Source organism: Patagioenas fasciata, chromosome 9, assembly GCF_037038585.1.
Source record: "Patagioenas fasciata isolate bPatFas1 chromosome 9, bPatFas1.hap1, whole genome shotgun sequence".
NCBI classification, from domain to species: Eukaryota; Metazoa; Chordata; class Aves; order Columbiformes; family Columbidae; genus Patagioenas; species Patagioenas fasciata.
Window position 1 is genome coordinate 11,823,415 of NC_092528.1, and position 15,228 is coordinate 11,838,642.

General features: G+C 44.3%; 1 protein-coding gene across 1 annotated transcript; it reads left to right on the forward strand.

Annotated features, from left to right (window-relative positions):
- Positions 1-9,512: 9,512 nt before the first annotated feature.
- Positions 9,513-14,347, forward strand: LOC136105145 (PHD finger protein 7-like). The gene is made up of 10 exons (XM_065844729.1): positions 9,513-9,523; positions 11,049-11,085; positions 11,954-12,049; positions 12,140-12,241; positions 12,520-12,644; positions 12,727-12,889; positions 12,975-13,081; positions 13,299-13,409; positions 13,562-13,680; positions 13,857-14,347. Exons 1-10 carry the CDS (start codon positions 9,513-9,515, stop codon positions 14,345-14,347), a joined length of 1,362 nt encoding a protein of 453 aa, XP_065700801.1.
- The last annotated feature ends 881 nt before the right edge of the window (positions 14,348-15,228 follow it).

Sequence of the window (15,228 nt, forward strand, 5' to 3'; positions counted from 1 at the left end):
TAGTTTAAATCCCAAAAGGTAATGAAAACCAGTAGGAATTCTTTGATTTCAAGTTTCAAGATTTGCTTTTGGTGTATAGCTAAAAAATGAAAGTGCTACTATCATTCCAGTTTTTAGGCATTAAAAAAACCCAGTCATTTACTAATGGACTTTTAAGGCCTGTTTAAAAAGGATGAAAGGAGAAAAGACACAAGAACCTAGCTAAATTCAACTGGAGAGAAAAGATTTGGCACTCGTGAGTAACACAAAGAGTTTCTGTAGTGACTAGGCTGGCAAGCTCTGATATCATTAGAATGAGGAATAACTGCAGAGAACTGCTGGCATATGCTGAATTTACTGGTATCCATATTGCTTAATGGGCTGTCACCAACACTGGTGAAGTTTTTCTGTTTAAGACTGACAAGAAGGCTGGAAAATGAAAAACCTCTAAAGGACGAACATTACGTAAGCATGAAACAGAAGAGGAGCTCTTCCATGAGGGTACCCTGACTTAAGAAGAGAGGATAAAGAACAACACAGGCAGATTTCTAGACGAATGGTGACACTAAGCTGACCATCTGCCAGAACCCATGACAGCTGATTAAGAAGAAAAGGGAAAAACGTGATTAAGCCATAATATAGGTAACAGTTTCATGCTGTACCATCATCTTTGAAAGACTCTCAAAGGAGCTTTTTATAGAGTCTGACATAGCAGATATATAAACACACTTTAACAGCAAGAAACTAAAACTAGTGAATACAGGACAAATAAAATGTATTCATTAAAAGTAACTTGAATTAGTGCAGAAGAGCCTCAGATTCAGGTCAAACTGAGCAGACTTCAATAAAAGGAGTCAAAGGTACTGAGTAGTTTAAGCACCCTGGTCGATAGTTCAATACCGTTTTAGTTTCTCTGCTGAAAAAGCAACATAAAGCAGCTAAACCAGGCTAGTATGTGAAGAGAATTCAAACCAAAACAAACCACCCAAATCTCAAACACAGCTCTTCACACTTATCCTTAGAAATGCAAATGAGCATTGTCCTTGTTAACAGGTGCTAACTAGCAAGGCACCATGCTGCCTTCAGATGCGTTATGGATGAGCAGATGCCTTTATGTATTTCTGGTGACAGCCTTAGGAAAAGTGTCAGGCATTGAAAAAACAAAGACCAAACGTTCCTCAAAGCTGACTGTGAGATTTCAAAACGTAGAACAAGTGATGGGGTTGAGAAGTAACACCACCATCACTGAAACAGGACACTGCCGTTGTGCATAATTTGTATTGCTACGCCCGTGATTTAACTGTCTGAGAGTTTGTGTACATACGCTAATTTTCAAGACTCTCCTTTCAGCAATGCTAGATTCACCTGTTATTTTCAGTCAAGAATTGCTTATTCTACCATGTTGATATAAATTGGAAATAACTTCATAGAAGCAAAGGGGAAAGTGACCCAAGAGACTTCTAATACCGGTATAGATTTTTCCAACTTTGATCTGCTGTGGGTATTTTACATTCCTGTTACCACGTGTCTCACAATCACCATGGTGAGACAAGACAAAGCTATTTTTTGCTTCACAGCTGGGACACCTATTGGCATAAAATACAAAAACCCAGCAGATCAGGTCCGAACGCTCTGGTAAATGTGTACATTCAGGCAGACAGGGACACACCTAACACACGTAAGCATCTGTAGGCTTTAGGCATCTACAAGATGATTAAGTAGCTGTGCATGTAGGTGCCTATATGTATAAGTTGAGCTAAGATCCCTTATAAACCATGTCCTACTGAGTTTCCCAACAGCACATAGAACTAAAGTGTCCTAAAGAAGAGCAAAAAGACACTAAAGGTACAAGTAAGTGTAAAACAAAGTAACACAGTCACAGTAGAGCTGAGTAAGTCACCTATCTTGCCATTGAGGCGATCATGTCTTTCAAAGGATGAAAGCCAGGATCTTTGTATGGCCCCATTGATCTGTGTGGGCCTAAGGGCTGCTCAAAGCTAGCTCAGTCCTTTGTGTCATCCTGCATGCAGTACAATAGAGAAAGAATGACCAAAAGTATTTGATGGATCACAGAATTAAGTTTGCTCAATTCCAGACTAGAACTCTGAGCAGAGGTTCCTCCATTCCTTCAGGCTATATTTACCAGCTCGTTTGGCAATCTGGGCAAAGGGAGATGTAAATGAAGGTTTTTGTATACCATTTTGTTTGAAAATCCACAAATTAATCCTGCCCTGGGGCAGGGAAGTAGATTAGATGGCCTGGCAAATCCTGTACAGCCCTGTTTCCCATTATTCTACTCTTGCTGTCTACTCTGTTCCCAGCTTACCCCAGTGCCCTCATCTTTGTGCAAAAACCACCTTTAAACATTTTAAGTGGTTCATTTTTTTTTTTTTCCCCCTAAAACAGTCAGTTACCAATATGGAATATACCAATTATTGACATTGTGAGAAAATACCCATGTTCATGTAAAAAAAAGTTTTAACTTAATTTCATCCACACTATCACTTGCAAAATCTTCTGGAGAGGAAATACACTTAAGTTGAACCCTTGTCCCAGGTTCGTCTGCAATCTTTCCCCATCTCAGTTTAGTTAAGAGGGCCTAGCTCACAAAATCTGCTTGCATTACGGTAAACAGCCTCAACTGGATGGTGCTTGGCAGAGAAACAGATGTTTTTAAATGACATTAAAATAGAAGCCCAAGCCAGACATCTCTGACTCAGATTTGAGAGACTGGGCCTTACAGCAAATCTTTCTTATTTGTTTTGCTCTCTGTCCTATATCAGCCATTGGAAAGTATAGAGTCATTCTCTGCTCTGGAAATTCATTATCTGCAACTTGGTTCTAACAGGGCTCATAGATAATTCATCTCTTGACAGTGAAATAGATATTGCAAGAGAAGGAAAGATACCCCAAGGTCAAATATTGCTTGGTGTTCATCATTCACACAGCTCCATGCGATGCTGCTGCTTTCTGCTTTCCTTGATTAGATTCAAGAGAGATGACTAAGTCAAGGGAAAAATTTTCGAATTAATGTGACAACAATATAGCTTCTAAATGATCTAAGAACTGTGCAGCTGGGGAATTGACATTTTAAAAGGTTATTGATTGTGTAATTAACATAGATAATCAATAAAATGTAGTTAACATTTATGTAGACGTTAAATAGAGTATGGAAGCTGACTGAACATGTGACAAATATTTCCACTAGGAATCTAGTGACACATTTGAAGAGAGATGCTTTCCTACAATCTGAAAATGTGTAATAAAATTGAAGAAAAACCTCTGCTAGACCCATTTAGTAAACTGATCTTTCTGCAAACTGTTTTTACCCACTAGTAAATTCCTTAGACACTACCCAAAGCAAGTACCAAGTCGGCATCACAGCATGGATTTGTCATTAATCAAGTTCGTAAGTCGCTGCCTTTTCTCTAGAAAGGCCAGGTCCCACCTTGCTCAGAGCATGTTACTTCACTTCTCGTCAGTGTAGCAAAACCAGCATAAAAAGCACTCGGCAGGCACTAGTTACAGGTGTCAGAGATATTAAAAAAAAGTCTTTTAGTCAGAATATGTTCATTTGAAGAGAGAGGGGAAGAGAAAGGGGAAAAATAACCTTTTTCTTGGAACTTACCCATCCCAAAGAGGTTTTGTGGGAGAGATTTGTCATGACTGGGCTCTATTTTCCCGTCATAGTAGCCAACAGGCAAGTGGTTGCAGATTGCAGACGTGAATCGAGCAGAAAATCCAACCAGTGGTTATGGACTATTTTGGACTCTGTCATTTCTTCGCTGGTAAGTTTGTTTTTAAGTGCTTGAAAGGTCTGTTTCACTTCCATGGCAGAAAAGGAAACTTAACGTTTGGCAGAAGAGAATCTGGATTTCTAATTAGGCAGTAATTGCATTCTTTCCTTTCCTACCTCACCCCGGCTCTAGGTGGGCTGTTTCGCAGACCACCCAACTGTGGAACCTTGCAGGCTCCAGTCCTTCCAACACCTCTCCAGAGGCTTTCTGTGAAATAGCTGAGTTAATGCCCAAAGCATCAAAGTGCTCATACCCTCAGCTTCCTCTCCTTTTCAAGAAAGGTAAATGTGTTCAGCTCTTCCCTGTAATGAATGAGCTGAGCCACAAGCTGAAAGGCAGAAAATGAGTTTGGGTAAAACAGCAATAGGCAACCCAAACATTCTGTGAGCGCTAAAGAACCACAAGCTAATCAAAAAGAGATTCATTTTTATATATGTTATCTGTAGATCTAATTCAACTTAAGCAACAGTGGAAACACCACATGAATGCTAGCAGGGAAGTTACAAGGTAATTTTTTCTTTCAGTATAACCCCAAATTTTTCCCCAAACAAATCAGAAACTGCAAACTTCCTCTGTGTAATTTATAAATCATCCATTCAAATAAGGCAATCTCAGCAAAACCAAAATAGCCACACCAAGGAGCGGGGTTGATTTTCAGTGAGAAGTAGATGGATAGAGAACATGCCCTGCCAAGGTATCAGGAAAAGTGAGCATATTTATTATTTTTTTTTTTCAGTGACACAGTGTTTCTTTAATAAAACCAAAACTTTGAAGATGCAAAACCTATTTCAGCCATAACAAACATATATGTAAATGTATACATACACAGAAGTACAACACAAAGAAATCACTAACCTTCAGGTAGTTACTTTGCCACAACATGTCTAAACTGCCCAAAATTACTTTAAACACCTGTCATAAACACTAGTGATTTAAAAAACAACCAACCTATATGAATTCTCCATATAAATATTACATTTTTGCTTTGAGCAAAGCAGTTTGTGCAGGGTTTACTGCTATCACAGTAATGAACTATCCAAGCACGATGATTCTGAGGAAGTTTAAAAAGATCTCATCCGCACCGTAAAAAATGAGTTATGACGCTGAGATAAATGAAGGCAGGAAGATGAAAAAGAACTTGTCAGCAGTGAAGTGATTCTTCAGTTACTAATGCTCCTTCGCTCCTCTGGCAGTTCCACCCCTGGCACCTGACTGCTAAAGGGGAAAAGGGACACCCAGGACTTCAGGGCAGCATTTACCCAAATCAATACAACAAGAGTTTGAAAAAAGCTTCCCAAAAGCTACCAATACTAATAATAAATAAAATTTTGTTAACAAGTACTAATAACATGGATCATGCCAAAGAGGTAAATGCCTTCTTAAGCTAACACTCCAACCAAATCACTCTTAATAATTTGCCCACTTTCAGTGACTGTGTTTGTGATGAAAATGGTAATTTTATCACAGAAAGCAAAAATGTGGAAAGATCTGCAATAGAGACATTAAGATCAATTGGAATGAAGCATGGAAACATCTGCGTGTAAAAGCACCAGAAGAAACAAAATGACTTGGAACATGTGCTGATGGCCTGACTGGCAGCAACCAAACTGGTAAGCACCAGAGCATGCTGTTTCCATCAAGATCAGGTAGATTATATAATTTCTCTTCTTTTTAGCCCAACAGAAGGTCATATTGCAGCCATGAAGTTACCACAAACCAGAGAAACAAAGCAAATGGGCAGCATAAGATGCATGCAGGATAAATAAGCAAGATTGAGGCAAATGTCATGCCATAACTGCTGTCACCTAAAGGACATGAAAGACCTGTCCAAAACTCAGCTCCTCACCACAATCCAAGTGAAACCCAAAAGATACAGTGAGGATTCAACACCCAGCAACCTTGTCCTGTGGGCTGCATACAAGGATCCTGGCCCGAGCCCTTGGGCACACGTGGTTTGGTGTGGTGTTCTCTCAGTACTCTAAGAGGCTGAAAACAGACCTGTTTTCCCACGCATCATGAGATATATTGTGTGGTTATTTCCAGAGCTCATGAGCTAGCTTTTCTCTGGGCATATGTCATCACATGAGCTGAATTTCCTTTGCTTCCATCCTCCTTACAAAGTCCTCGTAAAAGTATCAGCAGATCATCACAAAGAAGTATTTGGTTCCTGAGGTGTGTTACCTTCTCTTGGTTCAAGCCCTGTGGCTGATGATCAGCACACACCAGTGGGTTGTATGAAGGAAGTGAACGCAGCTTAGTTTATCTGTAGTTGCACTTCTGCTTGCTTTCCAACTAGGAGTTTTTTATGTCCTAGGAATTCAGATCACAAGTGCAAACTAATGTGAGTCATACATATAATTTTGATATTTCCATGTCAGCAGTTCAAAACCAAATAAAACAAACAAAAATCCTTTCCCTGTAGAGGAAGAAAACAGGAAAATACAAGAAATAACAGTAATGCCATAAAATAAAAATGCAGCTTAATAGTTCTGTAGTCTTCTGACACATTCAGTCCTAGTTACTGGGTCACCATTCTCACTAAAGAGAATCAATAATATAAGCTACAATCTGATGCAAGTAAAAGATGACACAGTCTTCACTCATCTGGAGCCAATGCAAAAACATTTTTCTCCTCTCTGTTAATACCAGGCTTTATGCTATACCAGTTAAAGATTGGGGACAATTTCTCTAATTATTCACCCAAAGTGGTCCCTTATATTTCAACCAGGATTATCCAGAGAATAATACACTTTTATCCCTTTCCTCAAAACACACTGGTGGCCCAGGAAATTTAACTGCCTCTATATAATCCCATGAAAGTCCTTTCTGAATCACTTGGGGATTGACCTCATGAATTTTTCATTGTTATTTCTTGGTGGGACTGTCAATCAGAGATGAAAAAGAGGAAAACAAAACACAGAGTGAGGTGGTTTGCTAGAAACATCACCTCAGCCAGCACCAAAATGACATCAGATGGCATAAAGAAGAATCACTTTGAAGAGGAGGCATGGAAAAAAAGAAGTGTTTATTTTGTGTCCTTTTCTCACTGTTTTTTAGGATTAATAGCTTATTTCCTTTTTGTGGTGGTTCTACCACCACCCCCAGCACACTCAGTGTTGTATTCTGTTTCCCAAAAAACATCGTGGGCACTTCACAGAAGTTTACAACAAAAGCCCAGCATCAGTTGTGTTTTAATCAGTTTTCATCAAGTCATCCTTAAATCAAACATCCCAAGGATTTTTTTCTTCACACTTCTATTCACAGTAGTGACAGGAATATGGAAGCGTGGCTCGGATCCCACAAGATGTCTGATCACGACTGACAAGTTAAACGTGGGCACAAAGAACGTTCTCCCACAAGCAGTCAAAGCACAAACACTCTACATCCATCCCCACCCCACTAGGCACAGAAGCTTGGTCTAAGCAGCCCAGACCTGGCAGTATTTAGGAGCGGAAGCCACATATTAAGACCCCACAGGTGCCTTGCAAATGCAGACTGGCAGGGCTGATCTTCACTGAAGGCCAACTAGTAACCATGTTTAAAGAAACAGAGGTGATGCAGCAGTCACATGACTTTTGTGGACATTTTCACCTGGCCTTAAGATTACTTCTTCTCTATGAAGTATGTTCTTTCAAGCTAAAGGCTTTTAAAAAAATCTTTTACCATAAGAAAGCCAAAAGAGAAGGGTCATGGAATTAAAAAATCAAGAGGAGCACTCACAACTGAGAAATAAGAAAAAGTCAGAACACGATGCTCACCCGTGAAAACTACAACTAAGCACAAGACACAGCATCTGACATACTCAGGTAAACACAGGTAACAACTTTAGTTTGAAACACTGGATCTATTCTCCCCAGACACAGGAAGACAATTTAGATACAGCTCCTTTCCATATTTCTATTAATACAATTCTATACCAGTAAGACCTTCACATGTTTGCAATGTAAGAATCGATCCCATCTAAGCTCAAAGATGCAAAGATGTCGAATATGGCTATGTATGAGTTAACAGCTTGTGTATTTTTAGAAATGTGGGAATCTGAACTCTGTCTCATTTGAGGTATACATTCCCTTTCCATACTATTGATATTGTATTATTTTAAATTCATTTCTAGTTTGGTATGGTTACTGTTTTCAATAGAGCTCCAAGACCTTTGAACACCTTTCTTCAAAGCTGGTCCCTCACCTCACAAGTTGGAGCTCTTCATGTACAGCATTATCAGTCTCCTGCAGCTGCATGGACTCGCGGGCTGCTACAGAACCAGGCTATACAAAGGACCTATATATGCTGGAGATTGTCTATTCCAATACGGTTCAGAAATCAGGAGACAGCCTCCCTGCCCCAGCTGTCCATGTGAGCACCTTGTTTTGGGAAAAGTCATTCTTCTGGGAAAAGAGAAGTAAATTTTCATTTGAGAATAATTACTCTGCTGTGAGTCCAGAATAAAGGCTCAGCATGGGAATGAGCCAAAACAATTTGTGTCACAACAGTTGTGCCAGTCAGTCTCTGTGAGAGAATTAAAACAACCAACCGAACAAAAAACCCACCTCCAAACCAAAAAACTCCCATGCAACTGCATGTACAGGTTTGAGATTTCTTTTTGCTGGTTAAAGATTATTTTCTATACTGGATTTGAACAACACGACTGACCCTGAGCCATGTGGGTCTGAGTCTGCTCAGCCATTACAGAGAATTCAGAATATCCTTACACACGTGCATGAGAAGAGGGGCAGGATTTTCCTAAATCAATATAAATCAAAGGCTTACTTCACGGAAGAATAAATAACTCAAAGCACATATAGCTCACACAAGGGGCTCTACCTGGGAATCCCAACACTGTGGGGGTATTAATGGAGCAACACGAGACTAGATTTTTTGGGATGGGGATGAACTTTAAGATTATACCTATCTAAATAAGTACCTCCAATGTATTCTAAGATGGAAAGGACAGGTTTCCTCCACTGTTACTCCCTGTGCAACATAACATTTGTGCAAGGCAGAGGGCAAGCCTCACGGAGCCTTCCCATTACCACTGCAGGTGCTCAGGGTCAAACAAGTGCTAAGAAATGTGGATTTGTTTTCAACTGGTCATTTTTTGTTTGAATCCTTGGTTTTGTGTTAGCTGCTTGAAAATTCATTCTTTGAAGGCTTTTTTGTTTGTTTTTAGTGGAGGAGTAAGTTGTCAAGCATGCACTAAAACCAACCAAACTCAGGAGCTGTGCTCTGCTCATCACAAACACCTCTCCCACTTTTCTACTACCAAATGCACTGGTTTTCCCTATAGGAAAGTTTAAAATGGGATTTATCAACTCTCCTTAGATTAACTCTCCCAGTAGTCGCAGAATCAGGACAGCTAAACAAAGGGCTGGTAGGAACTTGATCTTAAATAATGATCAGAGCCATGCAATGCCTAAGATAACATCAGCCACCTGAAGCCCGTTAAACAAATGTTACTGATAAGTAAACTGCAATTTGTTTTAAGTTTTTGCTTTGGTAAATAAAAGCAGTAACAATAAGCTAGGTAAGGAAAAATCTGTTTACAACATGAATTTCATTCAGAAAAATAATTTTTTTAAAAGAGTATATATATAAAAAAATATATATATATATAGAGGTATGTTTTCATTAACTAAAGACTCCATATCCCTGTACCCAAGAGTGACAGCTGAGAAAACTGCAGATTACATTTAGTCGGTTTTAACATTATCACACTTTTCCAAAAGGTCCTAGGGCAAAATGGGGAATAGGTAGGTTTGGGGTTTATTTAAAGGAAATTTTAAAAAGAAGGTAAGAATCAATTTATTTAAAACTCCATATTACTTCATTACATCATGAGGGAAGAATCTTTCTCTTGCCAGTTAAAATTTAAAGCTCAGTGAAATCTTCCTGAACTTTCTTGTGCAACTTAAATCACAAGCCAGACTTCAAAAAGAAATAATACAGCAATTACACTGAAAAGCCAAATAATTTGGGAAAGAGAAAGTCATCAGACCAACAGACAAAGGATTGAACAGAGCTCTAGTTAAGAAGGGAAAAAAGTCTGTATGAATAGAGCAGGATTCTTTTCCAAGCAAGCCAAGAAGTGCTAAGCTTTGAGAGTTAGAAAGAAACCTTTTTACATTAGTAAGACCACATCCTTCCTAGTAAAGAGGTACTCTTTCTTCATTTGCACTTTTCTTCCCTTCATGTTGTGTAATCAACCGATCAGGTAATTATATCTTTCATCTTTCTTTTAGAGTTTGGTAATTCTTTCCTTTCTGGTTGCACAGTTCACTAATGGAGGCAAACAGGGTACTGATTTGCTATCAGCTGGCCTGTGTAGAAAGTAAAACATGTCTGAAGTATAAAAATTTGAAATACTGTCTCCGTCTGCATTTATAATGCTGAGGGATTATGTGCAGCTACGAAAGTAATATGACATTCTACCAGGAACAGTTCTCCTTTCCTCTTCCTCTTTTAACATTTTGGTGTCTGCTCAAAGCCCCAATAACACATGCAATTTGTTAGCTTTCACACATTGAGACTCATTCTTTTGGTTCCCATTTCACACTCCCACGTGTTGGCGTCCACACCACATGTACCCGCAGCACGACACTGCTGCCTGTCTCGTTGTAGACCTCCTCATGCCAGAAGCAGCAGGTCAGCAGATCTGCCAGAGACCTGGGGAAGGACAGAAGAAATGAGAATGCAAAGGGAGAAACACGCTGCTTGAAGACAGCAGCAGTTCTGCCCTGCAGGATACCGTTCAACATATGAGATTACTCTTGGTTGTACTTCTGCTATTGCCTTCTACCAATTCACAATAACAGAAACCCCAAGGCGTTTAATGGTTATATGTATGATACAGCCATTGTATGGCAAGATAAGTGGTCTGTGCAGACTTAAATCCATCCCTCATTCAGCACGTTTAACCCTAAATGAGACTAAAGGACATTCTTTAAGATGCACATAAACACAGGCCTCAGTAGGTCCTATATCAATAAATGTTGCAGTGTGTTCTACAAACCCCTGTCAAACCTCCCTTCTGTTAAATTTCTGCATTCTTTTGCCTGAAACGAGCCTTTACAGACATTCACAGAAAAAAAAAAGAAATAGCTTCAATGTGTAAGTGTAGTTTCTCAAGCATGTCACAGCATATATACTTTAACATATTCATACAACGAAAAAGGAGCCTTAAGTTGTGATGTTTGCTCAAGTAGCAACCAATTCTGAGACAGGTACTTCCACATCTGATCAAGCAAGCAAGCAAGGATGAAGACAACTGGTCTTCAGGGCAGGAAAAAGCAGAAAAGCTCCCAAGAACGGAGAGCAGCAGAGGGACAAAAGTGCCTGCTAGACGGATTTTTAAGATATGTAACATTTTAACTGCTCCTTCCACAGAAGTGGCTCAAGCACAGATCCCAGTGGCTGCCCCAGGGACCTGGCATTTAGCTCTGCAAGAGCAGCTGCCCTGGTTATATGGGTGCCAATGGCTCAGGCCCCACGTTGGCCCTTCACACCCATGCTGTGAGGTGGTGGCCATCACAGAGGGGTGGCAGGGGTGCCTCTGCTCACACCTGGGGCCCACACCGCCCAGTGGTGCTGTTGCCATGGTGACAACTGCAACATGTGTTGCCAAGCCCACGGGAAGGAACGCTGGGCACAGCCATGTCAGTGCGAGGTGCTGGCTGAGGAGAGGGTAGGGGAGGGACAGGGCTCGTGGGAGGGTGCCGAGGGGGGACAGGGACCCCACACCTCAGGGTCTGGGACTGTGCTGTGAGCTCACCTGCACCTCACCTCTCCCTCAGAGTCAGTAGAGGAGAATTCAGAGGAGACAGGGACTCCAAACACTTGCTGTCGACGTGTACAACGTCCACAAGGAAGGAGAAAGCCCCTGATGCAATGGAGAAGGGTGAGAGCAAAGCCTCCCTCCCACATCCTGGCAGAGCAGCTGTCAGGGCAGTCAGCGTGGCGCTGGGGGCGGTGGCAGGGCGAGGCAGGAGCTCCCCAGCCGCCTTAGCAAGTGGGGCCCGGGCTGGGACCCCTGTGCCTGCAATGGCCCCTTCGTCCCCATGGCCTCCAGCCCTGCCCACCAGCCAGGCAGGCAGGGACAGAGCAGGTCCCTGGGGATAACCCCTCAGGGACGCTTCCCTGGCCCTGCAGAGGCGCTCACTCCCATGGCATTTGCTCTCTCCCCTCCAGCCTGCATGCTGTGTCACCAGGCTGCAGCCAACCCAGACGTCTGTGGGCACAAACTGGAGGCAGACGGGCTTTGTGCCCATGAGTTCTGCCTGGTGAGTTCCCCCAGGGCTCCCTCCAGCTTTCTGCCAGGCAGTCCCTGACACATTCTCCTCATCAGCTCCTTGTTTTTTTCTTTTTCACAGTTTTTTGCCAACAAGCTTTCTCAGCAAGGTGTCGAGGAAGTCGGACTCAGGGGATTTCTTCCTGAGGATATTCGACATACAATCAACTGGGCAGCACAACAGGTGAGGACCTGACAAGAACAGGGAGATTTATTCCAGGAGAGGTTTATGGGAGCTTAGCCCAGACCTCGAGAAAGAAATCCCAGCCCTTCCAGCCAGCTCTGGGACAAAAGTCTTGCTTCCAGAAGCTCCACAGAGGGTCCAACACAGGAGCCTCATCCACCAGCAGATCTGCAGGGTGTGACCCAGCAGCAGCCACATCCAGCGCCCTGCCCAGCGCTGTGGGGATGCTCTGGGGGCCCTGAGGCTGCTGCTGATGGGGGCTGCTGTGCTCTTTCCAGCACTGCTTCATCTGTGGGGAGAGCGGGGCTGCCATCACCTGCTGGGAAACAGGCTGTGACCGCAGTTTTCATCTGCCCTGTGCCACGGACGGTGAATGTGTCACTCAGTTCCTTTTTCAGTACAGGTACCTACTCCCCCCTCCTCGCCACCACCAGGGAAAGACCCAGCACTTCTCATGTCACCCATCCCTCTCCTCTTCCCCCCAGGTCCTTCTGCTGGGAACACAGCCCCAAGCAGACCGTGGAGGCCGCTCCAGAGGATGATACCACCTGCCTCATTTGTCTGGACCTTGTGGGGGACAGAAGGTCCTACAGCGTCATGGTGTGTCCAGCATGCAAACACGCCTGGTTTCACAGGGGCTGTATTCAGGTAGGAGCCATTCCCTTGCCTCAAGACACAGCAGGCGCTTAGCAGCAGCAGGGTCTCACTCCTGTTCCTTGTGCTTCTCCTGCAGGGACAGGCTGTGCGTGATGGCATCTCTCGTTTCCAGTGCCCACTTTGCAGAGACAGGGATGCATTTCTCTCAGAAATGCTTACCATGGGAATCCGAATCCCCTTCAGGTTGGTGTCCTCCTGCCCAGCTCCCAAGACAGGAGGGTGCAAGTGCTGTGCCACACCAGGGACTGTCCCTGCAGTCCTGGCCCTCCGCTGTCCCACGAGTCTGGGCTTCAGCTTCCTGTGGGAGGTGGAAACAAGGCAGGGGGCAAGGGCAGGGATGAGCTGCATCTACCTTATTGCTGGGACAGCAGGGACTCATCCATTTCCCTTTCTCCATCAGATTGCCATCATGGGACAGCCTGGCATATGGAGCACTAAGCGAGAGGCACAGCCGGTGTGATGCCAGTGAATGCCTTTGTCCTGGAGGCAGGGGGCAGGTAGATGAAGAGGGGTAAGTCACCAAAGTTGTACCCTGGAGCTCTGCACAGCATCTCTGTCTTGCCAAGTGCTCAAAGCAGAAGGACTGAGAACAAGAGCTCTTCCAGACAATCACATGCTGTGGTTACTTTGTCCTCAAAGTCATGAACCTGTTTGCTTCCCCAGGCCTTGGCAACTGCTCCTGTGTTGCTCTTGTGCTTCTGAAGGTACCCACAGAGGCTGCTCCTATTTGTGGAACAACACGTCCAGCTGGGAGTGCGACAGCTGTGCTGGCCTGGGCACTGGTGAGGGGCAAAGCACCCAGTGCCCCTGGCCTGGGGCCAGGCAAGGCCTGGCAGCAGGTGCTGTGGGTGGGCTTGGCAGAGCCTCTGTACTCCAGGAGGGCAGGGGACACTGCCCTGGCCTCTCCTGCCCCAGGCCTGGGGGGCCGTGCCCTTGACCTTCCTGCTTCCCCTTACAGCCTCCAGTACCAGCCCAGAGCTCGCTGGCCCCACAACTCCCAGCCAGGCAGAACCGGGGTCCCCCTGCAGCTCTCCATCACACCAGGCCAGCAGCCGCTCAAGCCTCCCTGGGCCCATGCGGGCGCGAGACTGCTCCCGCTGGCCACGTCAGGCCAGCAATCCATACCACCATCCCAGAAGACACCACAGGAGCAGCCGCACTCCAGCACGAAGAGCTAGGAGCAGCACCCGCAGCCTGGGTGTGCCAGGGCCTTCCCACGGCTCACAGCCACCAGAGACCAGCAGCCACAGCCAGCTGCCATCACTGGCCTGCAGCAGCTCTCCACCACTTGACAACAACAGCTGCTCCAGCCCTCCTGGGCCCATGCGAGCCCGTTACCACCTGCGACATCAGGCCACAAACCCTTACAGCCAGACTGGACGACGATGCAGGACCATCCATGCACCATCCTCGAGTGCTGGCCCTGAGCCCCCCCGACCAGCACAATAAAGTTGGTTGTTAATCTCTGCACTATCCCCTCCTTGCCACCACTGGAGAAGGACCTGGCACTTCTCATCTCACTCATCCCTCTCCTCTTCCCCCCAGGTCCTTCTGCTGGGCGTAGAGGCAGCTCCAGACGTCGACACCACCTGCCCCACCTGCCTCATTTGCCTGGACCTTGTTGGGGACAGAAGGTCCTACACCGCACTAAGCGAGAGGCACAGCCGGTATGCCAGTGAGTGCATTTGTCCTGGAGGCAGGGGGCAGGTAGAAGGAATGGGTGAGTTGCTAAAGCTGCACCCTGGGGCTCTACATGGGATCATTGTCTCACCAGGATCTCTTACAGCCTCTGGTGCCCACTCAGAGCTCACTGGGGCCCCAGCCACACCAGCCAGGCAGAATCTGGGTATTTCACAGCTCCCTGGCATCCAGCACCAGCAGCCCATGCACCGGCAGCCAGCCAGCATCAAGGCCCTTCCACAGTTCCCCACCACTTCAGGGTGGCAGCCTCTCCAGCCCCCCTGGACCCATACAGATGCAAGGCTGCTCCCACTTGCAATACTGAGATCAAAATTAAGCAGCTTAGCTGCTTGGTTGTGACATAAACCACAATTTTCCAATCACTGCCTAAGGCAAAAATGTCAGAGCTGAACTAAATTGCCTAGATTAGGTTGTTTAACTTGACATGTTTATTCCAACTGAAAGCCAAACAAATTTTCCAACTTTCTAGAGTTTTCTTCATCCATCTTCCTCTTAAAAAAACAGCTAATCAACTATTTTTCTACCAATTCTAAAATAAGGAAGCAAAATCACAAATGTACACATGCAAATATATATACACAAACATCCACAAAATACAATTATTATGTATTACCTGTTTTATATATATA